The following is a 27,767-nucleotide window of genomic DNA, read 5'->3' as shown; positions in this document are numbered from 1 at the left end:
GGTTTCTCATCGTGGTGGCTTTTCTTGTTGCAGAGCACAGGCTCTAGGTGCACAGGCTCAGTAGTTGTGGCTCGCGGGCTCCAGAGCACAGGCTCTGTAGTTGTGGCACACAGGGTTAGTTGCTCCGCGGCACGTGGGATCTTCCCGGACCAGGGCTCGAACCCATGTGCCCTGCATTGGCAGGCGGATTCTTAACCACTGCGCCACCAGAGAAGTCTGGGTTGGGCTTTTGTAGCCCAAATATAATCTTGCAAAAATGCAGGGGCTTCGTCACTCCTTCCAAAACCTTCTCTCGCCCTTGGCATTGGGTCGCCCTCGTTGAAAACGCCCCTGAGGCCATTGCATCCCCAGCCAGGGGCTCCTTGGCCCGTGCGGGGCCCCATGGTGCGGCCCCCACCCGCTGATGATGCCAGGCCCACTGATTCTCCACCATCCACCCCCGCCCCCCGAGAAGCCTGGAGTCCGGCTTTACACGGTGCAGCCTCTCGGGTTGAACCGGATGAAATCGCCGTTCTCACGATTCAGATGCGCTCAGATATCAGTGATTTCCCCTGGTTCACGTTTGTGCTCTGGGCTCCGTGATGTGACCTGCCGGCCCCAGGCTTAGAGAGGGTCCAGGCACGCTCGCTGTTCCACCAGGAGGGACGTCTAAGCCCAGCTGCAGTACAGAGGTCATCGCCCTGTGTTTTGACACTTTAGTCTCTCCTTCCTATCTGGACGACCCAGACAGTCAGCAAAGACCCGGCAAACAGATGTCCTCCGTCCTAGACTTCGTTTATGATTTTAAAAGATTTTAAGGCCCCAGAACTCACTGGCCCTGTGAAGTCCCTTCTGGCTCCCTGATTCTGCCTCATCTGTGGCCTTGGAGCGAGCCTTCGCCCCTCACACCACACCCCTACGTAGCCGGGAGGGCCGTGGCCACAGGGCCGGGGGGGACAGCGGTGCAAAGCAGTGGGTTTGCTGCTGCACTGAGTCAGAGCCCGGCTCACGTTTCCATGAATGGCCGGAGAGTAAACGTTTTTGTCTCTGTGGACTGAGGTGATGTGCAGAATTCTCACCGAAAGGCTAAGTTTCTCACGCTTTTTTCACTCACACTTGAAAATGCAAGAGCTGTTCTTTGCTCGTGGGTCATCCAACAACACCAGCCGTGCACTGATTTGGGCCACAGGCCGTGTTTGCAGATCCCCGCCTCGAGATCGAGGAGACGCGGCACCCAGGGCTCTCGGAAGCGTGCCCCGCCCTGCTCTGAGGACGACCCCAGAGAGCTGTGCCTGGCATTGAACTTTCTCTGGGGCTTTCAGCTGTCGAGTCCCCCCAGGAGCCTCGTGGGGAAGCTGGGGCAAATCCTCGGTCCCATTTTCCAGATGGGGAGACTGAGGCCAGGTGGTTAGCGGAGCTGAGCTGGAAGTGGAGCGCTCAAGCCCTCGGCCCCTCCCGGCACACCTCCGTGAGGTGCACGCCTGAGGCCTGCATGGGGCAGACGGTCATCCCACCAGGCGCTCCCTGGACAGTCCTTGGGAATCCTGAGCCCGTGCCCAGCGGCCGTGAAGAAAAGAGCGTCGCCTCCCGCCACTTGTTGCTTACAAAGGCCCGATTCTCAGGCGCCCGGAGGCCCCAGGCGTGTCCACGGCGGCTGGAGTTTGCTTTGGCATCTGTGCCTGGCAGAGCCGTGGCCGTGTCCTGTAGCAGCACCCAGAGCCTGCAGCCCCCCAGGGTGGAAGGGAGCACCAGGGCGCCACGCTGCCACCGGCCCTCCGCGGCCCTGGTGGGCGTTGTCGTTCCCACCACGAGCAGGGCTTGGATCGTATCCTCAGGGTTTCTGATCGCGGCTCCTCGATCATTCCCAGTCCTTACGGACTGGCTGCTCCCTTCCTGGTTCCTGCCTGGTCAGCTGGAGCATAATCTGGGTTTGTTTATGGTCTCCTCCACGGTAACCTTTCCTTGAAGAGGCTTTTGTATTCCTCCTGTGATCCGTGCAGGGCCCTGAGGGGACAGAGGGCCCCAGTGGCCCCCATGACCTGCACCCACGCCGCCAGGGGTGTCTGGAGGAAGCTCTGCCACAAAGCACAGGCGCCGCGACTGCCCTGCTTGGCCCTGGAGAGGGGGGGCGTGGTGAGTGGCTGCAGTGACCCAGCCGCATGCGCACGTGGGAACCGGCTCCAGCGTCGCAGTCCTGGACCTTTGACTCCAGACCAGCATGCTTCCTGCCCTCATGCTCATTCTTCAGAGCCTTCCGAGTGAGGAACTCTGCCTGAGCTCGGCTCCCGGGTGCTGAGAGTTGACAGGCGCGTCTAAACACCTCCCTGACGTGTGCTTGGAAACGGGGCTTAGGGTCTCCTGGGACAGCAGTGATGCCTTGAAGAAGGCCGATGGAAATGAGGCATCTCCCCCCGCGAGATTTTCATAAGCGAAGCCAAGATTTGTCCCAAACAGCATCAGCCCCTTGTACCTCGAGGTCGTCAGAGCAATGATTCTTATCCTGGAGTGCAGTGTGTGTCTGAATAGCTTGGAGGGTCAAGGCTCCAGAAGAGGTGATCCTGCGGGCCGGAGCGGCGTCCGGGTTCTGCACTTTTGCAACAGGAGCCCACGGTTCTGGAGTGGGGATCGCACAGAGGACCGTCGGCCCGGACATAAAGGCACTGCGGGACCTGGAAGCCCGGCTCAGCCCCGGGCCGTGGAAAGCCCTCGCTGGCCCATCCATCTCCCACCTCAGCAGCCCCGTTTTCTGTTGTCACCTGTCTCAGCCCGTTGGGCCGCGGCCTGGGCCGGCCGCAGACTCATTTCCTCCTGCTGTGCTCAGGAGCCGCCCCCCGAGGCAGCCCCCTGCCCGGAAACCTCAACTTGCCAGGCTCACCGGCACCCTGGCCCCCCACTCGGAGTCCTCAAGCTCAGAGCCCTCGGGGCCAGGCGGGGCCGCAAGAAGGAGTGGACGAAACATACACAGCAGGCGTGCTTGTTCCCATGAAACACCCTACCCTCGGGGTTTTTTTGTCTCCCCACTTTAGTCAGGTCTGGGTTTGGATAAATGTTTCTCTAAGCAACTGGTGGTGATAAAGGAGTTGCCTTGGTACAGAGAAACCTGCAGTGCATTGTGTGGCCTGAAGGAGGCGCCGCTGCCAGCCACGGCCAACTGTCGTCCTGGAGATGCCAGCCCGCTGCTGACCCAGAGCTGAGGCCCCTTTAGAAGCAGCAAGTTTCGCTTTTTAAAAACACGTCATCCTGGTCTGTGAACATCCGTCAACATTTTTTTTTTCTATTTGCATTGTATCTTTCTTTTTAACATCTTTATTGGAGTATAATTGCTTTACAGTGGTGTGTTAGTTTCTGCTTTATAACAAAGTGAATCAGTTATACATATACATATGTTCCCATATCTCTTCCCTCTTACGTCTCCCTCCCTCCCACCCTCCCTATCCCACCCCTCTAGGTGGTCACAAAGCACAGAGCTGATCTCCCTGTGCTACGCGGCTGCTTCCCACTAGCTAGCTATTTTACGTTTGGTGGTGTATATATGTCCATGCCACTCTCTCACTTTGTCACAGCTTACCCTTCCCCCTCCCCATATCCTCAAGTCCATTCTCTAGTAGGTCTGTGTCTTTATTCCCGTCTTACCCCTAGGTTCTTCATGACCCTTTTTTTTTTTCCCGTGGATTCCATATATATGTGTTAGCATATGGTATTTGTTTTTCTCTTTCTGACTTACTTCACTCTGTATGACAGACTCTAGGTCCATCCAACCTCACTACAAATATCTCAATTTCGTTTCTTTTTATGGCTGAGTAATATTCCATTGTATATATGTGTCACATCTTTATCCATTCATCCGAGGATGGACACTTCCATATCCTGGCTTCCATATCCTGGCTATTGTAAATAGTGCTGCAATGAACACTGTGGTACATGTCTCTTTTTGAATTATTGTTTTCTCAGGGTATATGCCCAGTAGTGGGATTGCTGGGTCGTATGGTAGTTCTATTTTTTAGTTTGTTTTGTTTTGTTTTGTTTTGCGGTACGCAGGCCTCTCACTGTTGTGGCCTCTCCCGTTGTGGAGCACAGGCTCCGGACGCGCAGGCTCAGCGGCCGTGGCTCATGGGCCCAGCTGCTCCGCGGCATGTGGGATCTTCCCGGACCGGGGCACGAACCCGTGTCCCCTGCATCGGCAGTCGGACTCTCAACCGCTGCGCCACCAGGGAAGCCCTATTTTTAGTTTTTTAAGGAACCTCCATACTGTTCTCCATAGTGGCTGTATCAATTTACATTCCCACCAGCATTTTTTAAGTAGCGGACAAGCTCGAGGAAACACCCATGCACCTGGATGTGGCCACCTCTGCTCGGGCGTGAAGCCTAGTTGGAAGGGCTTTCTGCGTTCATACAGTCACTCAGCCAACACTTAGCCAACAGCACCCAGCCCCACGTGCCAGGCTGCGTACTAGACCCAGGAGGGATGAAGGATGTGCTCCCCGGGAGCGTGGCGTCTCCAGAAGGGCTCCCAGCCCCCGAGGCGGCCAGCCGTGAGGGTGGGCCCTGCACAGCGCTGACTTTGTACAGATGCGTCGTCCGAGGAGCTGCCTCTTGCTCACTTGCACCTCGAGTGCTTCCTTCGGGAGAGACGGGAAGGGTGGTGGACCTAGCGCCCCGAGGCGTGCAGGCCCCGGGACCGCCCTGCCACTGCTCCAGCGCGAAAGTGAATCAAACACCGCTGCCCTCGTGGGAAGACCCAACAGAACCGGGACGAACTTCACATCTCGGGTTCGGTGATAGCCTGCACGGGCGGCTGATGGGCAGGGAGGTGAACGTCACTCCCACGAGGCCCCGCAGAAGGGTCTACAGCGGGCAGCGTGAATGCTTGCTTCGTGGAGTGGTACCCGGCGGCGGCTGGGGAGCCCCCTCACGGCAGACCTCGGGTGCTGGGTCCCAGCCTGCGGCTTCCAGCTTCTGGGCTACATGAGCCTGAACTCCTGCGGTCTCTGCAGACCCCCAAGCATACACTCCCGAGACGGGCGCTCACTGCGAGGGCAGGAACGCCCATGAGCAGCTCTGTGTGCCCTGGTAGAGCCCCCCACCACCGGCCACTGTCCCCTCCAGCCCTTCCTGAGGAGTGCCGTTGTCACCACTCAGGTCTGGCTCCAGGCAGGGAGAGAGAGTGCCTGGGACAGGATTCAAGCCCCAGCTTTTCCGTGATGTGTGCTAGCCTCATAGGAACGCGGTCAGGTTGGGGGCAGGGGCACTGGGCGCCCTTCCAGGAGTCGCAGCATTGAGGCCCTAAGGAGTGGGGCTAGCCCTGGATAAAGTGCTTCTGTCCTGGGCTTTCTGGTTCAGAAAGGACCATCCTTCTGTTCACCTGCGATGAGCTACAGTGCTGCACCTTGGGGTGATGGGAACAAGGGGGCATCCAGACGGGAAATGGTTTGTACCGCACTGCTGTCCAGTCATTATACCCAGGCCATGGTCCCAGCCTCACCAGCCGGGGGCCCTGGCTTTGCTCCCTGACACTCGCCCTGCATCTGGCCTGTCCCTAAATTCAGTTTTCCTGGCACTAGAGCTACGGAAAATTCATAGGACATCAAACTTCGTGGTTTCAGTCTCCAGTTACTGCTGCGTGGGCTCTTTGGGGCAGGAGCTGCGTCCAAACTGAATCTTTGTCTCTCCCTCTTTGTCTACTCCATCCACGCCGATCAGTAGTTTACGCAGCTTCACGGGAGATTGTTCAGAACCAGGGACCAGGTGTTTCTAAGCATCTCTTTGAGAAGCTACACAGTTTGCTTACAAACAGCTGACGAGCCAGTACAAGCCACGGGCTCCGTTGTCAGCCAGGCTCCCCCAGGTCCTCCCCAAACTATTCCCTGTTACCACGTGTCTGACCTGCCCCAGAAGAGGACCAGACCGGCCCCTGCGAAGGCCGGGCTGCTGCCTGCTAGCCCGAGTTACTGAGAGCCAGGGCAAGGGGGTCTTTAAACCTGTGCTTCCCTTTCCCCCAGGCATCTGGTACGATATCCTCAGAGGCATCGGGAAGCTTGCCGTCATAATCAACGTAAGTGACCGGTGACGTCAGGACCTCGGCCAGGAAGCCCGGCCGAGCTGCCCTGCGGCCGGGCACCCCTTCCCCTTCCAGAGAGCTGGTGCGTACCTCCAGCCTCGGAGCGGTTCCCAGCTGGCAGGAGCATCTCCTCTTCAGAAGCATCCCTTGGTCCTGTTGAGGGGTGGGGCGGGCTCTGGTGGGAATGACAAAATCTCCTCGACCTTTCTCTGCAACCGGGGGCAAAACCCTCCACTGTGCCCACCTTGGCCCCTAAGTCCCCTCTCTCCCAAGTCCTGAGAACAAACAAGAGAAGGAGATAGAGGCAGACAGGGAGGGAGAGAGACAGAGACAGGGAGGGCGGGAGAGAGAGACACACAGAGACACAGAGACAGAGAGAGACACGGAGATTCCTCATTAGCAACTCTTCTGCTCTTTTTAAAAAAAGTTAATTTTGGGACGTCCCTGGAGGTCCAGTGGTTAAGACTCCGTGCTTCCACTGCAGGGGACACGGGTTCGATCCCTGGTCGGGGAACTAAGATCCCGCAGGCCACGCGGCACGGCCAAAAAAAAAAGTTAACTTTCCCCCTTTATGTGAAACTCATGCCCGCTCTTCAAAGAAAGTTTGAGAAATCCTGAAACACGGAGAGAAGAGGAACCTGCCAGTCGCCCACACACGCACACAGGCACGCACAGACACACAAGCTCGCTGAGGACAGTGCCCCGCGCTCCACGGCCCTGCCCCAGCATCTGGTCCACGCCTTCCTGACACGAGAACCCCAGGGGGGTCTGCAACGCCTCAGCCCTGTGACCCCAACCCCTCCACCAGCCGGCCAAGCCTGAGCCCCCCAGAAGCTGCCACCCTGCGCCTTGTAGGGTCGGGGATGGAGCGGGGGGCGGGCGGGCAGCTCCCTGGAGCAGATGGTCACAGTGCTGGGTCAGGGTCACAGTGAGGCCCTGACACTCAGTCCCCACGGCACAGGAAGGGATGCTCGGCCCGGGAGAAGGGACCCTCAGAGCCCTGGACCTGCTTTCCCTGCTGGCTGGCAGCTCCCTGTCAGCCACCAGTCCCGCTGGGTTAAGGCTTTGAAACTCCACTTATAAAGGGAGGCCGTGGGCTGAGCTTGCATACTGGACAGCGACAGCTCCGCACCCCGACCCGGGCTGAGCTGGGGGCACATTTTGATGGGGAGAGGCTGGAAACACCAAGGTACAGCCTCTCTGGGGCATGAGCATGGGGGCGCTGAGAGCAGAGCAGCTAGGAACAAGCTGGACGTCTCGTGAGAGCAGCCAGCAACAACAATAATAATAATAGCAGCTAACATTTATTGAGCATCTAGAATGCTCCAGGCCCTTCTAAGCCCATTCAGTGCACCCACCCACGAGTGCACACACGGCCCATGGAGGCAGAGGGTTATTGCCCCATCTTGCAGGTGATACAGCCGAGGCACAGAGAGGTCAGGCGACTTGCCCGAGGTCACACAGCCAACAAGAGGCAGAGCTGGACTTTACCCCAGGCCGTCGGGTCCATGCTCTGATACTGGCCTTACACTGCGCTGCCCCGGGGACTGCTCTAGAATAGGGTGGGCTGGGTCTGAACTTCACAATCCACAAAGCACTTTCCCTCCCTGCCTCGCTCTCTTTCAAACAAGCCAGGAAGGAGAAGCACCTAGAGCGGGCGCTGTTAGCCCTGTTTGACAAGAGAAAATGGAGGCACAGAGAGGTCAGGCGATTTGTCCAGGGCCACACAGCCAGTGAGAGGCAGCCAGCATGGTCCCCAAGCCTTCTCGTTCAGGGGCGCCCTGTTCCCAGCCCCCGGGCCCTCTCCTCAAGGTGCTGGAGGGGCCGACAGGAATGCCCCCAACCCTTCGTTTGTCACTCGACAAGCCGAGGCCATGGGGTCATGTTTGCCAACTTGGGTCACGTGGCCAGGCCCCAGGGCCAGCGCTGCCCTGGCTCTGGTGGGGTACATCCCCTCCCCCTCCCAGCGGGCGTCCGCACTCACGGCTCTGTTCCCGCCCCAGGCGTTCGTGATCTCCTTCACGTCGGACTTCATCCCTCGCCTGGTGTACCTCTACATGTATAGTGAGAACGGGACCATGCACGGCTTCGTCAACCACACCCTCTCCTCCTTCAACGTCAGCGACTTCCAGAATGGCACGGCCCCCAACGACCCCCTAGACCTGGGCTACGAGGTGCAGATCTGCAGGTACCGCCCAGGCAGCTCTCTTTAAGGAGCCCCATTTGGTGGGCTTCTGCGAAAACCCCAGTTCAAGCCAGGATTCTTTCAGGGCAAATCACAGAACAGCTTAATCTTGCTTCAAGGGGGAAAAAAAAATATCCCTGGGGTGGGGGTAGGATGTGATTTATTAGTTCTTTAACTAAGAAGTCCGTGATAGGCTTCCGGCGTGGCGGGATCCAGGGGCTGCCTTGTCATCCGGCCCCATCCTGACACTGCCTCCCCGATTTTATACATTCCTGCATGTGGGCGTCATTTCCTGACAGGCAGTAAGCGTCCCCCAGCAGTCCTCTCTGCTCAGCAGTCCCACTAGGGGGGCTTTCTTTCCCACCCATCAGCAGAAGTCCTAGGATTGAGTCTCAATGACCTGTCTCGGGTCAGAGGCCCATTCCTGAACCAATCACTGTTGCCAGAGTGTGCGGGGATCTTGTTGGCTAGGTCTGGGTCGTGTGCCAGGGTATGGGGTCATAGCCATAGATTTGGGGCACCCCAAGGAAAACTGGGGTGCTGGGTGCTGGGCAGGCAAAAGCAACAGACGTCTGAGAGGGTCCAACCTGCGGGGCCCCATCAGCTGGCCAGACACTCAGGGCAGGCAGGTAGCACCCCAGGAAAGATGGAGGCGGGGAAGAGGGTGGGGGCACGAGTAAGGGGCAGAGCCAGGCCTGGCTATTCGCTGTGCATCTTCCAGGTGCCAGCCTGGCCGGGTTAGGGGCCGGGGGCTCAGGGCTGGGGCTCGGGCGTGGGCCACATGATCCCTGCTGCCCAGGGACTTTGTGCAGGGACAACAGAAGCATAAACAGATCGAGTTAAAGGGGTGATAGTAGCCGGAAGCCCGGGTAGAGGGTGGAGGCAGTAGGGGTCACTCCAAGGGGAGGGGCAAAGCGGGTAAAAGAAGAGTGGTGAGCAGGGGCGTCTGTGGGTGGGAAACTGCAGCCTGTTCTGGAGCGTGAAGCGTAAAGGGAAACGTGGACGGTAGGGCTGAAGGTGCGGGCAGGGGCACGGCATCCCGGGTCAAGAAACAGAGGACTGTGGAGCGACTGGCCACGGGCTTTGCCATGAGGCTGAGACCGGGGAGGCAGAGTGGGGCACACTCAGCATCTGTGGGCAGTCCGCACCGCCTCCAGCCCAGCTGAGATTCAGAACACGAAAGACTGCAAGGGCCAGAGCACGTGTCACAAACCCACGCGATGACGCGCAGCCCTTTCTGCATAGGGCGGATGATCTACCCCAAGGCTGTTTACTCTTACTTTGCCCATAGTTCTAGCAAGCTTACCTGTCTGTCTTCATACCCTTGCCCTAGTAGCAGGAAGCGGAGGAGACTGCCAGGGTCCAGGGTGCTGACAGCAACTAGCGGTGGCATGTGGCTGCTTGCAAAAAAAAAAAAAAACTGGCCCAAGAAATGGAAAACCAGCACCGCGTGCGGTCATTGGAACAGGCAGGCAGACCTGTCCAGCACAGGTGCTACTGAGGGCTTTGCAACAGCAGATGTGCCCGGCTGACCCCGAGTGCTTAAAGAGAAATTACACGACGTGCCGTGTGTTCTGTGTCAGGGCAGGGACCACACCTACTCTGGGACCCGGTACAGCCAGGCCTGCCAACGAGAAAGGGCAGGTGACACACAAACAGGCAACACGACATGCTTCCCGCTTTTCAGAATCCCACCCACCGCATGTTTCAAGGCACATGTACGTGAGCACGTACATCACAGGAAAGGCCCAGGTGATCTGCTTCAACCCCCTGCCTGCGTGGTCGCCTCGGGCAGGGTCTGCCTGGAGAGCTGGGGGTCAAGGGCAGGGACTCAAGGTCCCTCCCTCGCCATCCTCCGCAGGCACGGGCCCCAGAGACCCCCGAGCTTCCGGTCCAGGACCCCTGCCGCTTCTCAGCCAGCGCTGCACTTCTCTCGCTCTGTTTGAACATCCCACACCAAGAACACACTCAGGCTGACCTATTTAACTCAAAATGAATTTTAGAGGAAGAATGATTTAGAACAAAGAAGGCAGGGATATAGGTGGTCATTTTATTATAAATTCCCTCAGAAATGTCAGTGTTGGTGTTTCCTGGGTAAGAATCGGGCATCGGGCATCCAGCCCCCGGAAGCACCTCCCCATCCATGCATCGGTCAGGAGTCCTGGCCACGCAGGGGGAGGCCAAGGAGGCAGAGCAGAGACCTGGTTTTTAAGTGAGAACCTTGTTACTTTTACCCCCACAGAGAAGGAAGGCCATGGGCCAGTCCACTCTGCTCCCTGGGATTCAGGCTTTAGCCAGGCCCACCCAACCGTTGCCCACTATTAAGTGCTGTAGGTGCCGTGAGCTCCGTGCTGCCGGCCGCTCCCCTGTCAAGCTGCCTCCCAAAGGAGCAGCACCCAGCCCAGCCTGGGGCAGCAGGAATGGGAGAGGCAGCTTAGCAGAGCTGAGCGCTGTGACCCCTGCTGGCTACCATTTATTCCTGCACTGAAACAGACGTGGTCTCATTGAATGCTCACAGCAACCCCAGAGAGGGCATTATTATTCTCCCCAGGGAGAGGTGGCAGGCTTAGCACAAGAGCAAAGCAAGGAAAACTGTAAGATCATCTCTGATAGAGGTCAGTGCAGGTGGTGGGGGTTGGCATCTGGATGGTTCTTATGTAAGTGGGCTTTGAGGGATGCATAGGAGTTTGCCAGGTGACCCAAACACATTTCCCAGCATCCTGGTGCAACTGGCCTTGAGAACAGAAAGAAGAGGGAAGAGAAAATGTGTGTGGCTTCTGACGCTGGGAGAACAGGGGATGCCTGTTCCCATCGGAGATCAGGTGGTGCATCTTCTGCGTGGCTCAGCACCTGGCACCAGAGGGTGTGTTCCCAGCCCAATCCTGTCTCTGGGGTTGGCAGCTTAGCTCTGAACAGGCCCTCCGAGGCTCCCATCCAGCTCCCTCAGACACAAAGCTCTGTGGGTGAGGGGCCCTGTCTGTGCCCCCCGCAAGCTCTGCCCCTGGAATGCAGGGGCATGCAGTAGCTGCTCAATAAATACTTGCGACATGACTAAGTGAGGGAATGCCAGACCGAGGCCCAGAGAGGCCAAGCGATGGCGCAGGGATGCACAGCAAGGCGGGAGCCGGCTCTGGGTCTATGCGAGGCCTGTGCCCACAGAGCTAGGTGCCTCCTCTCCTGGTCTCCCCACCTGGGCCTCAGCTTTTCAGTAACCAGCAGGGCACAGCTGCAGCCCAGCACCTAGAAACCGCCCCGGCCATGACTTCCTCACACGGCTTTAGGGAAGCTTTTCCCACACAGAGGGGGTCAGCCCCGTTAAAACCAAGCACCTCCCAAATTTTGGGGTGGTTGGTGGGGACAGAACCCGGGTTCTCATCCTCACTCAGCCCCACATCAGGCATCTCTGGGCCTCTGAGAAAAAGGCAGACCTAAAGCCCAGGAGGCACCCACCACTCCCGCTGCACAAGGGACAGAGGTGGAACCTTGGGGGCCAGGGAAGTAAGCAACTTGTCTCCCAGCAGGCGCTCATGGGCAATGTCTGGAAGTGATAAGAGGGCCGGGCTGGTATTTATTACACGGAGATAAGGAGCTAACAGTTGGGAGAGGGAGAGACATGCCCCTCGGGCGCTGGGCCCCGTGGGGCAGGGCGGGCCTGGGGACAGTTCCCTGGTGCCCTGACCACAATAACTGTATGGTTAACGTCGTACAAGGGCTACTTGAAGAAAACGTTTCATTTTTTCCAATAGTTTCCCCTACAGAGAAGGTCGAGACTGGAGACCTGGATTTCAGGGAGCCCTGCCTGGAGTTTTGTGGGTGATGGGGGGTGGGTTGAGTCTCTAGGCTTAGGGACCCCACCCCTCTTCAACCAGGGAGGCCCCACTTGCTTTGTGTGACCTACCAGAGTCTCAGGTGGGATTTCTTTTTAGAAAATGGGCTCCACTGCCTTCAAAAGTTTGGAACCCCTGGACCAGATGGTCCCGGAGCCTCTTTCTGTGGGCCCACAGCTGGACTTACGGGGACGCCCCTCTGGCCTGCCCAGCCCACGTGGGTGCCGGCACCCCGTCCAACATGGGGAGACTCCCTGGGCGTGTGAGTGGGCTGGAGGGGGGCCTCTTCCTCCAGGGAGGGTGCTTTCCTACAGTTGGCCCAGGGTCCGACTCAGGCTTTCCTGACACTCACAAGCCCCTCGGTGCAGCCAGACCCCAGTTCCTCTCAGAGACCCAACTCCATCTTGCAGGTACAAAGACTACCGGGAACCACCATGGTCGGAACACAAGTACGACGTCTCCAAGGACTTCTGGGCCGTCCTGGCCGCCCGGCTGGCCTTTGTCATCGTCTTCCAGGTGCGAGGGTCCTGTCTGCTTCCAGAAGGTTTGGGAATCGAGGCACCGAGGAGGTGCTCTGTGCCCAGAACAGGGTCAGGAGGACAGGAGCTGGCTGGCGTCGGGGGCTCGGAGGCTGGAGGACTTGCCCTGGGCACCCAAGGGTGGGGAGTGCTGGTGACCCCAGGCCCTGGGCAAGGACAGGTCCCAGCCCCTCCTCAGTTAAAGGAAGGCGGGAGCGGGGTTCCGGAAGGACTGGGGTCGTTTAGTTAAATGCAAGGCATCTTTATTGAAGGAGACCTCAGTCTCCCCTGTCACTGTGCAGCAGGAGACGTGCCCCAGTGGACAGGGCTGGCAGGGAGGGACAGGAGGGCAGTGGGCTCCCAGCTGACACCAGCGCTCCCCTGCCCCCCCGCAGCAGGCAGGGGACCTGGCCCCGCCTGGCCCAGTCTCTGGGGAGTGGGGCTAACTCTGAGGCCTGAGCGATTCCCAGTGGACAGGACCCCAGACTGGGGAGTGGCTGATGCATGCGGCCCTGAGGTCCCAGCCGGGGAGGCCACGCTGGGGTTGCCCTCCTGTGTGGCCCCCAGAACCTGGAATCCAGGAACTGGGTTCAAGCCCCAGCCCTGCCCCTTCTACACAGTGTGGCCCCTGGCAGGGCTTCCGGCCCCCGAGGCCCCACTGCCTTGTCCGCCAGCTTTCCATAACCCTCTGGAGCCAGAACTAGCGTCTGGGGCCCAGTTCCCCAGAAGCAGAGCCTGAGTCAAGGATTCTGGTGCAAGCCGGTCATTGAGGGAAGGCCCTGCAAGGGGCTGGGGGCACGGAGCTCGGCGGGGAGGGTGTCTGGGCTGGAGCATGAATCCCACCACACACGTGGGCCCACCTTGACGCAAAAGAGGGCCTTTAGTCTGCCCACCTGGCCAGTCATTGGCTGCAACCATCCAGGCTGGGAACAGGGAGACTGGGGGGACGGTTCCCTGGAGACGAGCCTCTGTGAGCCTTAGCGGCCAGCACGCACCACAGCTGGGGAGCGTGGACCCAGCAAGGTGATGGCGGATGGGGGGGCACCAGCACCTTCCGTGACAAGGTGACTAACTCAGCCATACGTACTAACAAGTGCCGGTCAGACGGAAGTTTAAAAACCAGAGATCTCCGTTTTTCCACGAAAGCCAACTCATTTGCACCCTATGGACCAGAAATGCATCCAGGGAGGCGGCAGCCGTTCAGGGTGATCCCGGGAGACCTGACAAATGGCAGAAGGGCCTGCGGAATCATCAGAGACAGTTTACGCTCCCTGCGTTTCTGGTCTCCTTGTATTTTGACTATTCTCCCTTAAAGCCTTAACACTTGTTATATTTGGTGATGGGTAACCAATCAGATCATTTCTCAAGCCTCCCAGGCAGGAGATTCAGAATCACTCAGAGACGTTTCCTGTTTACTGAGCTCAGATTCTTTCAAGAAAGTCAGCCACCAGAGGTCCCCCCTGGCTGGTTTCCTGTTTCATTTATACCTTCCGGGAAACCGAGGCCTGGGAAGTCCAGGTGTGTCTGAGGTCCCAGGGCCGGGGTGTGACGGGGCGAGGCACTGCCAGCTGGGGTGCAGGTGGAAGTGGCAGTGCCTCCCAGGTCCTCCTTCCCACCGCCTGACGGTGACTCTCCTTCCAGAACCTGGTCATGTTCATGAGCGACTTTGTGGACTGGGTCATCCCTGACATCCCCAAGGACATCAGCCAGCAGATGCACAAGGAGAAGGTGCTCATGGTGGAGCTATTCATGAGGGAGGAGCAGGGCAAACAGCAGCTGCTGGACACGTGGATGGAGAAGGACCGGAAGAAGGCGGAGCCCTTCAACAACCACAGCCCCACCCCTCCTGCCCCGCCGGACAGCCCCGACTTCCCCGGGGGCGCCCCGTAGCTGCCGGGCATCCCCATCGACGACGGGCGCCCTCTCCCGGGGCAGGCGACTTCTCACAGCTCCCTGGCCCAGTGGCTCCTGGGTTTGTGGCAGGCCTGGAAGACCACTTTCTTCTGATAGGACAACATTTCCCCGTCTTTTTCTGTTTGTTTGTTTGTTTGTTTTCTTGTTTTTGCACAGAACCATTAGGCAGGGAATTCTGTTATCTTTAGGATTCAAGGTTAATCAGAATGATTGCTGGGGACAGGGTGATACACAGCGGATGCAGGCGCGTTGCGGAAGCGATGCTTGGAGTCTGGGGTCTCCTTGGCCGTTAGCGTGAGAAGCAGCTCCCAGAAGACATCTTCTTTAATCCTCCTGATGCCTTAAGAGAGAGGCGAGGTGGTATTCCAGGCATTAGACAAAAGCTGGTGTGAGATTTGAGGGCAAACAGAGAAGTGGATGAGGAATAAACGATGCTGACACCAGTTCCAAAAGACATCACCTGCCTCTAGGTTGAAAAAGTGAGATTTTCCATCGCCTTTTCTTTCCCTGGATTCAGAAACCGAGACACTGGTCAGAAAGAGAGGCGCCCTGGCTCTGTCCACTCAGAGGGCCAGGAAACTCTGAATTTACTCTTGGAGACGGAGCGGGGTGCAGGTGTCCTGAATGAGCGGTGACCGGCACCTCTGGGGTCCCCACCAGCAGCCACATGCTTCCCCCACCTCAGGGTGATAGAAAAACGGGCGGTGAGGGATTATGACCTCGGAGGCATTTCTGCAGACGGCTTCAGGGTTGCAAGAAGTCTTAAGGCTTCTGGGGGTACTTTTGCAGCTTCAGAATATTTATTGGGCTTTTTTTAAAATCAATTCTACAGTGGATGTAAGGGTTTTTTCTCTGTAGCTCAAAGGCGGAAGGCTTTTATTTTATTAGCTAACCAAATATCATTGAGAGGAATTTAAAATACTGTTAATACCAAAGATTTTTATTAATAAAGGCTTCTATTTTGGTAACACTTCTCTATATTTTTACTTACAGGAATGTTACTGTTGGACTATTATCATTTTAAAAGCTTGTGAAAACGAATCTCATAGCCGATAAGAATGATCTCAATTTGCAGCCATTATACTAACCGATGATCTGAAATTTCTCAAGCACCCAGAGAAACATAATAGAAATGTTTCACCAAAGGGAGGGACGAAAAGATAAACGCGTCTGTCTTGAACGTGTGGTCGGTGAAACGCTGACATTCCTGTGAGCTGTCAACTAGGGGGGACGTCCGTAGGCGTAGCAGATTTTTGTTATTTGCTAAAGTCATGCAATCTGATGCTTCTACTTTCTCTTGTACAGTAAGTGGTTTGAAATGGGGTTTTTTGTATATAAACATTGTATTAAAAATGAGGTGATTACCAAAAAACCTTTTATGGAAACCATTCTTTTTTTAAAAAAAGTGAGTGTACACAAATCCACAGAGGACCGTGGCTGAACGCTCATCTGAATAAATTTGCATACATGACACCTTCCTCTCAAAGCCTGTCCACGTGACTTCTGCCCCCGGAAACTCGAGGGGCCAAGCCCAGAGCCCCGTGGTTGGACCTGCACATGTGGAGGGACCCATAAACCTCCACACCCTCAGCCCCAGACACATGGCTCTTCAGGATGTTCCCGGGACGTTGTCTGTCCGCGAGTACGTGCATGGGTGTGTGTGTGCACACGTGTGTGGTTTGCGTGCATGTGCGTTTCTGTGTTGTCTTGTCTGCGTGTGTGCATGCCTGTACCCGTATGTGCGCCGGGGAGGGGGGAATTGTGGTCACACCTTCCCAGCAGCCTCTTCCACAATACCCAGATCCCAACCCCTGGTGCCTGCAACCCGACAGAGTTTTTAGTATTTTGGATTTTGTGGACCTAAAATTTCCCCCAAGCCTTTTTGGGACCATCCCAGGGTTGCCAGTGCTTTCATTTGGGCCAGTGGGGGCACTATTTCTTTAATTCATTACCTATAATCACCATCATTTCATGAAAGAGAGACTATCTTTCGCACTCAAACGTCAGCAAGACCTCGACCCGCACACCCGCAGGGCCAGGGAGGGCCTCGGGCGCCCCTTGTGCTGCTGTGTCCCCAGGGAAACCTCAGCAAATCCAAGCTCACGAGGCCCTGCTGGGCTCGGTCAAGAACGTCCTTCTGGGGAATCTGCTGGCGGTCCAGCGGTTAAGACTCCGCGCTTCCACTGCAGGGGGTGAGGGTTCAATCCCTGGTCGGGGAACTAAGGTCCCACATGCCGTGCAAGGCGGCCCAAAAATAAATTACAAAATAAAAGTTCCTTCTAAAGCTTTGGAACCTCTTCCTTAGTCCTGATGAGGGTGGCTCCCAGGGCCAGCATGGCCGGAAGCCCTCCCCTTTTATGGGTCCTCCCAGGGGAAGGATCTTTGGCCCCAGTGAGTACATGAGCGAACAGTCTCAGAGTGGGGAGGTGACTTGCCCAAGATCACGGGGCTCCTTGGCACCCCTTAGAGAGATCCATCCAGGCAACGTTCCAGATGAAGCCGCGAGCAAGGCAGACACGGCCCCTTCCCTCAGGGGATGACCTCTTGCAGTGGGCATCAGAGGCTGAACAAGAAAATGAACCCAGCACCAGATCATCTCAGAGGAAGGAAGGGGGCTAATGAAGATGAAACAGGGGTGTGACTGAGAGTGACCAAGCTGGGCAGGCAGGTCCCTGGAGTCTGAACAAGGAGGAGCCAGAATGTAAAACCCTGGAGGAAGGCAGGATGGTTCAGGCAGCAGAGTGCATGTGCAAAGGCCCTGAGGCAGCAGTGTGCTGGGTGAGTTGGAGGAGCATCAAGAAGTTCATCACGTCTGGAGGGGAGGCACGGGGGGGAGGGGCAGGAGATGGGGCAGGAATCGGGGACCAACTTGCACCAGCCCCCGGCTTAGTGAGGACCTCAAGCTTGGTGGTAAGTCCACGGCAGGGTCTGGCGGTCTTAACCAGCGGTCTTAACCAGCACAGTGATGGACCTGATTCACATTTTGAGGTCTTGGTGGCTTTGCATGGACACTGCAGTGGGGTGGGGAGCCACAGAGGAGAGTTGCAGAAATTCAGATGAGCAATAATTGGATTTGGACGAGGGTGGTAGAGGTGGGTGGAAGAAAGCCAACAGATTAACATCACAAAGACCTGGGATCTGGCAGTGAAAGGACCCCCAGAGATGAGCTGGTCAGAGGGTGCCATTATTTCACAGATGGACACAGTGAAGCCCAGAGAGGGTCAGGGCTCTGCTCCAGTCACACAGCAAGCTGGCTACACAGCCATCCCTCGGACCCAGGCCCCTGGCACCCAGCACTGAACAGTTTCTGCTTCTGGTCCCTGGAGTGGTGTGGCAGGAGCTGGGCAAGGCTGGGCCCCCAAGCACAGACAGTGAAGGACCAGGGCCTGCAGGGGGCCTGAGGTCTGGGGCGGGGGGCACTCATGCCAGCATCTTTTATGGGGACTCAGCAGCTCTCCTGAAGGTGGAGGCTGCTGTGAGCTGCAATCAGCCCAAGATACCTCTGTTTGTTAGGTTCAGTGCTTGTTAAATTTTTTTAGTTAATTTAATATATAAAAACCCAGTATATACACATAGAAATCCAGATTTGTATGTTCTCTTGAAAAATCATGCCATCTGATGACACAGCTGTATTTTTCACCATGTCACATTCTTGCACTCGACTGGAGACCGGTGGTGGCCCTTCTTTAGAAGGTGCGTGTCCTTTCTGACAATCACGGCCCCTCTCCCCACTCTCCCACTGGCTGAGGGGGCGGCTGAGACTGCAGCTCCTGGAGTCACTGGCCCTTCGAGACAAGCCGCAGGCCCGGTCCCTTTCCTGGGATCCAGGACCAGCTGTGGGCTTCCCTGGAACTGAGCTTGGCCAAGGTGTGTGCCTGAGACAGGGCTGTCCCTGCCCCAAGGCTGCAATCAGAGCCCCTGGCCCTGGCACCCACATCCCCAGCACACACACACTTTCACCTGCAGGTTCCCGTGCCCCCCACCACAGGTGGTGTGTGCCCCACACTTCGGCAACACTCATTCACCCATCCCTGTTTTGTAAGAGCCACAGCAAAGTAGAGAAATGCTAACACTCGCCAGAAAAGAGGCCAGGAAGCAGCACTGACATAGTGCCAGGCATGGAGGAGGCACCAGAAAGTGCTGAATGAATGAATAAGTGAGTGTGAGGGATGGATGGATGGATGGGTGGATGGGTGGATGGGTGGATGGATGTGGAGGGAGGGAGGGAGGGAGGGAGAAATGAAAGGTGGATGGATGGATGGACATTTGCATGGATGGATGAGTGGATGAGTGGATGGGTGAATGGATGGATGGATGGATGGATGGACATTTGAATGGGTAGATGGATGGATGGATGGATGGATGGATGGATGGATGGATGGATGGACATTTGAATGGATGGAAGGATAGATGGATGAGTGGATGGGTGGATGGGTGAATGGTTGGATGGTTGGGTAGTTAGATGGATGGGTGGATGGACATTTGGATGGATGGATGGATAGACATTTGAATGGATGGATGGATGGCAAAAAGCCTGATGACTAGGCCTTTCTGTCTTTGAGCCAAGTGGACCTCTGAGTCAAGCTGACAGGGATGGTGGCGGAGGAGGTGAGGGGCCCATGGGAGGGAAGGTGTGGTGCCCTCTGGACCACAGATATGCCCACAGCAAGCAGCCCACCCCCTGCTCACTCACAGCCTTTGTCAGAGAAGCCTGTAGCAAAGATACATCTGTTGCCCAGAGACACCGACTTGGCTCAGCACAAGCATTTTAAGCCTGGTTTGCTCAGAAGGGCTGGTGGACATTGCCCCTGCCGAGAGCCTGTCAGGATGCACCCCTGGGAAAAAGGCAACCTTGTATGTACTAAGGTCTGATTTCCTGAGCTCCTGAGCTCTGCCAGGTAATTTATTTAGTGTGTCCATTTCTGCTGTCCCCTCTCTGCACCCCGTAATTTATTTGGTGTGTCCATTCCTGCTGTCCCCTCTCCGCAGCCCCCACCCCCTCCCCTTCATCTCTCTCTCCCCCAACATTTTTTTTTTTTTTTTTTTTTTTTTTTTGCGGTACGCAGGCCTCTCACCTCTGTGGCCTCTCCCGTTGCGGAGCACAGGCTCCGGACACGCAGGCTCAGCGGCCATGGCTCACGGGCCCAGCCGTTCCGTGGCATGTGGGATCTTCCCGGACCGGGGCACGAACCCGTGTCCCCTGCATTGGCAGGCGGACTCTCAACCACTGCGCCACCAGGGAAGCCCCCCCCCCCCAACATTTTTTATTGAAGTATAACATACAGAAAACTACACAGATCTTGAGTATACAATTTCCCCAGAAATCACACACCTCTGCAGTCAGGACTCAGAATGTTGCAGCACCCAGGAAGCCTCCCTTGGCGCTCCCCTCTGGTCACCCCTCCTCACCCAGCTGTCACCGTCCTGATGGCTATCCTGACCTCAGCAGGAGTGTTTGTCTGGTTTCGCTTGTGGGTGGCTGCCGCCTCCTGCTGGCTGTCTGTGGGAACTGCCCTTAGGGAAGAAAGAGACCCAGCATGTGCGGCCTGTATAGGTTTTCTGTTTGTGGGCGGGGCAGATGACCACGAACCCAGTGGCTTAAAACACCAACGTACTACCTTACAGTTCCGTGGGCCAGATGTCTGACACAAGTCTCACTGGGCTAAGAGGAAGGTGTGGGCAGGGCTGGGCCCCTCCCGCCATCTCCAGGCCAGCCATGGTGGCCAGTCCTTCTCCCGCAGCTGTCTCTCCAGCTCTCCGCTCATGAGGACCATGATGGGTTGGGTCCTTGGGATAACCCAGGATGATCGCCCCATCTCAAAGTCCTTCATCTTCATCACACCTGCAAAGTCACTCCTGCCATGTAAACTAACTCGTTCACAAGGTCTGGGAATTGGGATTGGACACCTTGGGGGCCATTGTCCCGTCCACCATGTGCCCCTGCCCCCAGGAAGGAGGGTTTTTTTGGAAAAAACTAACTACCCCCAAGCAAAGCCCAGAATCCCCAAATATCTAAGCAGAGACTTCAAAAGGAATGAGAAAGACCAAAACAAACAAAAAGAAAGATCCCGGAGCACACCGAGACGACACAGGAGAAAAAGAAAGGAAAGTAACTCTGTTCACCGTCTTCATGAATAAAGACCAATGTTCATCCATGAAACAGGCAATAGATGCATTTTCTTTCTTTTTTTAAAAAATTTTATTTATTTTTGGCTGCACTGGGTCTTCGTCGCTGTGCGTGGGCTTTCTCTAGTTGCAGCAAGCCGGGGCTACTCTTCGTTGTGGCGCGTGGGCTTCTCATTTCTTTTTTTAAAGAAACAATGTCAAGTGAAAGGAAAACACATAAACTGGACTTCGTCAAAATTTAAGAATTTTTTGCATCAAAGGATACCCAATCAACAGTGAAACAGCAATTCACAAAATGGGAGAAAATATTTGCAAACCATGTTTCTGATTAGGAGTTTATATTTGGAATATATAAGGATCCCCTTCAACTGAGCAAGAAAAAGACAAGCAACCCAGTTAAAAGTGCGCAGAGGCCTTGAATAGGCATTTCTCCAGAGGAGACATACAAATGGTCAATGAGCACGTGAAAAGATACTCAAGATGGTCATCAGGGAAACGCAAATCAAACCCACGAGACACCACTGCACACCCATTAGGAAGCCTATTATCCAACAAACACAAAATAATAAGAGTTGGTGAGGCTGCGGAGAAATTGGAACCTTGTGCATTGCTGTTAGGAATGTAAAATGGTGCAGCTGCTACGGGAAACACTTCGACGGTTTTTCAAAAACATTAAACATAGAATGACCGTATGATCCAGCAATTCCACTTCCGGATATATAAACAAAAGAATTTAAAGCAGGGACTCAAACAGACAGTTGTACACTCATGTTCACCTGTGGCTTCACGGGGAGTTTCCTATGTTCAGTTGATAGAGGAAGAGAACACTCAGGCCTGGTTTATGGGGGGGTTCTACATGATACACAGGCACCCCCGAAAGTGGACGGTTGCAGCACTACAGCCTCTCTCTGAGGCATCCCTGAGGGACAGCGGTGAAGAGAAATCCTTTAGGTGGGCAGAACTTCTATCAGAATACTTGAAGGCATGAGAAGGAGCCTGGGGCGGGCTGTGGGGGGGCGTGTTCCAGGACTTATTTGACATCTATAGACATGCCACCCAATGACAACAGAGCACCCTTTTTTTCTCTCAAGAACCCAGGGAACACTTACCAAGACAGACCACATACTGGGCCCTAAAACAAGCTCAACAAGTTTAAAAGAATTGAAACCATCCAGAGTGTGTTCTCTGCCATCAGGGAATCAAAGTAGGAATCAATGACAGAAAGACAACAGGAAAATCTCTAAACACACGTACATTACACAGCATACTTCCAAATAATCCATGGGTCAAAGAGAAAGTCCCAGAGGAAATAACAATACATAGAAATGAATGAAAATGAAAACACAGCATATCAAAATTTGTGAGACAAAGCTAAAGTAATGTTGAAAGGAAAATCCATAAAACTAAATGCTTACCTTAGAAATAAATAGCCTATGTGCCCACCTCAACAAACTAGAACAAAAAAAGAGCAAAATAAATCCAAAGCAAGGAGAGGGAAATAAAATATCCAAGACAAGCAAAAAAAAAATGAAATAAAGGGCTTCCCTGGTGGCGCAGTGGTTGAGAGACTGCCTGCCGATGCAGGGGACACGGGTTCGTGCCCCGGTCTGGGAAGATCCCACATGCCGCAGAGTGGCTGGGCCCGTGGGCCATGGCCGCTGAGCCTGCGCATCCGGAGCCTGTGCTCCGCAATGGGAGAGGCCACAACAGTGAGAGGCCCGCGTACGGCAAAAAAAATAATAATAATAAAAAAAATAAAAAATTAAAAGTTGGGGGGGATAGAGAAAAATCATTGAAACAAAAAGCTGGTTCCTTACAAATAAATAAAATCAATAAACCTCTAGCAAGACAGAGAAACTTAAAGAGAGAAGACACAAATCACGAATTTCAGGAATGACATTGAGGGTTCATTATAGGTCTCATAGCCATTAAAAGGATGTTACAGACTGAACATGTTCCCCCAAAATTCATATGTTGAAACTCTACCCTCCCCCCTTGTGATAGTGTTCAAAGGTGGGGCCCCCATGATGGAATTAGTGCCCTTAAAAGAGTCTGGAGAGAGCTTGCTTCCCTCTCTGTTCTTCTCCATGTGAGGCTACAATGAGAACTCAGAGTCTGCACTCTGGAACAGGCCCTCACCAGAATGCGACCCTGCTAGCACCCTGATCACAGACGTCCAGGCTCCAGAACCATGAGAAATAAATTTCTGTTGTGTATAAGCCACCCAGTCTATGGTACTTTTCTAGAGCAGCACAAAATGGACTGAGACACAAAATAAGGGAATACTACAGATCACCATGCTCATAAAGTCTAAGGCTTAGAAAAATGGACAAATTCCTCAAAACTGCACAAACTACCAAAACTCAATTAAGATGAAATAGACAATTTGAATAGCCTTATAACCATCAAATCCATAAAAGGAAAATTTATAATTTTTTTTTTTTTTTTTTGCGGTACGTGGGCTCTCACTGTTGTGACCTCTCCCATTGCGGAGCACAGGCTCCAGACGTGCAGGCCCAGCGGCCATGGCTCACGGGCCCAGCCGCTCCGCGGCATGTGGGATCTTCCCGGACCGGGGCACGAACCCGTGTCCCCTGCATCGGCAGGCGGACTCTCAACCACTGCGCCACCAGGGAAGCCCCCCATAAAAGGAAAATTTGATGAACTGGACCTCATCAAGAGTTAAATTTTTTGCTCTGTGAAAGATCATGTAAAGAGGATGAAAAGATAAGCTACAAACTGCGAGGTAGTGGGTCAGACGCAGGGATAATTGTGCTAATGGAGATTCAGATTAACCAAGCCTTGTACAAGATTCATTCAGTCAGAAATATTTTGTGAGCTCCTGTGGAGTGCCAGCCAGTGTTCTGGGCGCTTCTGCAGGGGAGACGCGGGCAAGAAACAGAGCAGGAAGCAAAACGTGTAGTAACGTCAGGAGATGCCACATGCAGGGGACCGAGAAATGCGGCAGCAGGGTTGGGGATCCAGCGGATGGGGACGTGGTTTAACCCTCCCATGCCAGCCTCCTCCCTGGCCCCTCCGTGTCCCCCTTACAGTAGCCGCCCTCTGGCCTCGGACCTTGGTTCTCTTTTCATTCTCCTCTCCCTCCATTGGTGACCTCATTCTGTGGGTGATCTAAATACTGTATTAGTCAAGATTCTCAAGAGAAACAGAACCAATAGGATATATAGAGGTAAATGAGAAGGTTTATTGTAAGATTGGTTCACTTACAGTGACGGAAGCCAAGAAGTCCCATAGTCTGCCATCTGCAAGCTGGGAACCAGGAAAGCTGGTGTGTGATTCAGTCTGAGTTTAAAGGCCTGAAAACTGGGGGGGGGAGTGGAGGGGGGCGACGGTGTTCAAGCAGAGAGAGCGAATTCTCCCTTCCTCTGCCTTTTCGTTCTGTTTAGATGATGCCACCCAAATTGGGGAAGGCCATCTGCTTCTGTTAGTCAATTCAAACGCTAATCTCTGCCAGAAACACCCCACAGACACACCCAGAAATAATGTTTTACCAGCTATCCAGCCACCCCTTAGCCTAGTCAGGCTGACACGTAAGATTAACCATCACAAACACCATCTACCTGCAGGATACTCCCAACTTCACATTTCCCGCCCAGGTCTCTGTTCCGAACCCTGGTCCACACATCCCACTATCCAGTCAACATCTCTACTAGCTCCTCCCCCAGACTCACCCTGATCTCAGGTGGCTGTGAGTGACCACAGTGAGCGGCAGCTTGAAGTGGGATCTCAGTTCCCTGGGAATTGAACCCGGGCCACAGCAGTGAAAGCACCGAATTCTAACCACTAGACCACCAGGGACTATTGGCTAGGAGCAGGGCCCTGGCTCTCATCTGCTTTGAAGAAAGAATCAGCAAAGAGATGAAAAGTATTGAGGCAAGTAAAGTGTTTATTAGGAGAGAAGAATAGAAAGCACAGGCAGGCTGAGAGACAGAGAGAGAGGCGTGTGCTTTTGGGGGTGGTTTAAACCATATGGGGGAAGTTCTTCTAGGTTTCCTCTGGCCAATCAGCTTGCTTTGTCTGGCTCTGAGTCCATATCTGGTCTGACTCAGGGCCCTCCCCTGTGTGCACATGCATCTTTTAGCCAAGATGGATTCCAGCGCAAGGGTCTCTGAGAGGTTAACAGAACATATTATGGTCTGGCGCCCCCTCCCTTTAACCTTTCTGCACATGCATAGTCTGGGAGGGAGTCTCCTTGGCCCCGAGAATGAGAACTATGTGGTCTCTTTGTCTTTTATGCCAGCAGGGCTCAGCCCCTCTCTGTTTCTGCCGTTCCGTTCCCTTGAAGCGTCCACAGGAGACAAAGTCCAGCTGCTTATCCTGTTCCTGTTATTATCTTTATTTTTAAAGCATAAACAGGAGGTTAGTTGTAAATGTCTAAACTGGGGCCCGTCTATCTCCTGCCTCAACCCCACCCACACCCTCCCCAGGTCAGCCAATGGACACTCCAACTTTCAGACCTTACAAGCATCCTCAGTGCCTCTCGTTTACACACAGCCCCAAATCAAAAGAAGGCTGCGCCTCTCATCTGGATTACTGTGGAGTCTCCTGGGTTCTACCCAGTGATTCTATAAAAATGTAACTCAGAGGGCTTCCCTGGTGGCGCAGTGGTTGAGAGTCCGCCTGCCGATGCAGGGGACACGGGTTCGCGCCCGGGAGGGTCCCACATGCCGCGGAGCGGCTGGACCCGTGAGCCATGGCCGCTGAGTCTGCGCGTCCGGAGGCTGTGCTCCACAACGGGAGAGGCCACACCAGTGAGAGGTCTGCGTACCGCAAAAAAAAAAAAAAATGTAACTCAGAGCTCACGGTAGCCTTACAGTAAGTCCCCTACATGCAAACCAGTTCTGTTCCGAGAGCGTGTTCGTAAGTCCAATTTGTTTGTAAGTCCAACAAAGTCAGCCTAGGTACCCAACTAACACAATCGGCTACATGCTACTGCACTGTAATAGGTTTATCATACTTTTCACACAAATAACACATAAAAAACAAAGAAAACATTTTAAATCTTAAAGTACAGTACCTTGAAAAGTACAGTAGTACAACAGCTGGTATCCAGGGGCTGGCATCGAGTGAACAGGCAGGAAGAGTTACTGACTGGAAGAGAGGAAGTTGGAGATGGTAGAGCTGAAGGATCTTCAGCAGTAGGAGACGGAGGGCAAGCTGCAATTTCACTCATCCCTGACGCTGATGGCACAGGTTCTAGTTCTTTGCTGGATTCAATTCTATCTACCCTCTTGAAAAAATGATCCAGTGATGTCTGGGTAGTAGCTCTTTTTTGCCCATCATAGACGACACGGTAGCACTGGATTGCATTCTGAATGGCTGCTGCAACCTTCATGTACTTCATGTACGTTCAGGTCCTGTGCCTCAAAAACTAACAGTGCCTTCTCAAATAAAGAAAATCCCCTTGGGCTTCCCTGGTGGCGCAGTGGTTGAGAGTCCGCCTGCCGATGCAGGGGACACGGGTTCATGCCCCGGTCCGGGAAGATCCCACATGCGGCGGAGCGGCTGGGCCCGTGAGCCATGGCCGCTGAGCCTGCGCGTCCGGAGCCTGTGCTCCGCAACGGGAGAGGCCACAACAGTGAGAGGCCCACGTACCGCAAAAGAAAAACAAAAAGAAAATCCCCTAGCCATTTCCTGCATCATGAACCTCTTTGGTTGTCCAGTTACTTGTTCTTCCCCTTGTCTCTCTTTGTCCTTTCTCTGGGCCTCCAATTCCATCAGGTCTTCATTAGGAAGTTCCACGTTCGCATCTTTGAAAGTTCGCAACTTGAAGGTTCCTACGTAGGGGATTTATTATATTCATAATGGCCAAAAAGCAGAGAAAACTGAAAGATCCATCCACTGATGACGGCATACACAAATGTGGTCCATCCGTACAATGGAATACTACTGACCCATAAAAAGGAAAGAAGCACTGTCACAGGCTACAAGGACGAACCTTGAAGATGTTACGCTCAGTTAAAGAAGCCAGGCACAAAAGGCCACACAAAAGTGTATGGTTCCACTTACATGAAATGTCCAGAACTGTCAAATCCAGAGAGACAGAAGTAAATTAGTGGTTGCCAGGGGCTGGAGAAAGAGCGAGGGAAAGCAAGTGATTAATAATGAGTACCAGGTTTCTACATGGGCGAGACGAAACTGAAACTAGCAGATGGTGGGGATTGCACCACCTTATGAATATACTAAAGACACTGAGTTGTACACTTTGAAAGGGTGAGTTGTAGAGAATGTGAATTACATCTCAATTTTATATATATATATATATATACTTTTTTTTTCCTCTAGGTAACTCAGATGGCTTCACTCTTCCACTCACCCTCTGCAGGGTCTCAGGGACAGTAAAGCCGCGTTCTTAGCTGGCTCCTCCTAATTCACCCCCTCCACTCGCTGGCCACCCCATTTCTCCCCGGCTCTGCTCCTGCAACCTCCGCCCTCCTCTGCTTCTGCTCTTGCTGTGGCTCCGCCCTCTTCCCCTCAAGCCTACACACCTGGCCCCTCACACCCGGCACGTGCACCTGCACCTTGGGACCCCGCCCTCGCAACGTGCGCCGCCCCACCTCCACACTCCCCATTCCCCTATCCTCTTGGCCGCGACTCGCATTAACTTCTGGCTTTCCTGCACTTTCTTATCAGTGTTAGGTAATCTTGTGTCCTGATGCTGTAAGCTCCGGGCAGGCCGGGCCTTCGGCACTTTGTTCCCGATTTGTCACCAGAACCTACTGCGTGGTACACAGTAGGCGTCAGTAAACGCTAATAAGCATTCAGAAAAATAATGAGGATAACTTTAAAAAATCAAGTAGTTATTAAACTTTTAAAACTAAATAAAACTCTGAATAGTCTTTTCTGCACACTGATTTCCAGGGGACACTAAAGGACATGCATTTTCACAAATGTTAATAAATAAATGCATTTATTATCGGCATCCGCAGTGCAACTTTCCACAGAAAACACAGCCCGCGCCCGGAGCGTCGGGACACCCAAGGCCGCACGCCCCCACCCAGAGAGAAGGACGTCAGGGCGCAGGCGCAGAGGTCGGGGTCCCACCGCCGTCAGCATGTCTGGTGCGCCTCCTGGCGGCGGCCGCAAGCCACGCCCCCACCCCCGGGCGGAAATGGCTACTGTTGGACTCGGGGAGCATG

At 54.4% G+C, this 27,767-nt stretch overlaps 1 protein-coding gene and 1 long non-coding RNA gene across 8 annotated transcripts in view; one reads left to right on the top strand and one right to left on the bottom strand.

The window, feature by feature from the left end:
• ANO1 (anoctamin 1) overlaps positions 1-15,853 on the top strand; it is a 161,906-nt gene extending 146,053 nt beyond the window's left edge. For all 7 annotated transcript variants that reach the window (XM_067747989.1, XM_067747991.1, XM_067747990.1 and 4 more), the window contains 4 exons: positions 5,979-6,031; positions 8,041-8,225; positions 12,460-12,565; positions 14,209-15,853. In XM_067747989.1, the coding sequence (XP_067604090.1) occupies positions 5,979-6,031; positions 8,041-8,225; positions 12,460-12,565; positions 14,209-14,457 (593 nt within the window). In that variant the 3' untranslated portion in view covers positions 14,458-15,853. The remainder of the gene's footprint in view (positions 1-5,978; positions 6,032-8,040; positions 8,226-12,459; positions 12,566-14,208) is intronic.
• A 4,845-nt stretch (positions 15,854-20,698) lies between these two features.
• LOC137229860 (uncharacterized) lies at positions 20,699-27,763 on the bottom strand. Its single transcript, XR_010945886.1, has 7 exons — positions 27,626-27,763; positions 25,646-26,697; positions 24,300-24,961; positions 23,836-23,931; positions 23,683-23,728; positions 22,023-22,059; positions 20,699-20,784 (listed from the first exon to the last, which is right to left on the bottom strand). It is a non-coding gene; the product is annotated as an uncharacterized lncRNA (long non-coding RNA).
• Between the last annotated feature and the right edge of the window lie 4 nt (positions 27,764-27,767).

This window comes from Pseudorca crassidens, chromosome 9 (assembly GCF_039906515.1).
Source record: "Pseudorca crassidens isolate mPseCra1 chromosome 9, mPseCra1.hap1, whole genome shotgun sequence".
Taxonomy (NCBI): Eukaryota; Metazoa; Chordata; class Mammalia; order Artiodactyla; family Delphinidae; genus Pseudorca; species Pseudorca crassidens.
This window is presented reverse-complemented; position numbering and strand designations above follow the sequence as displayed.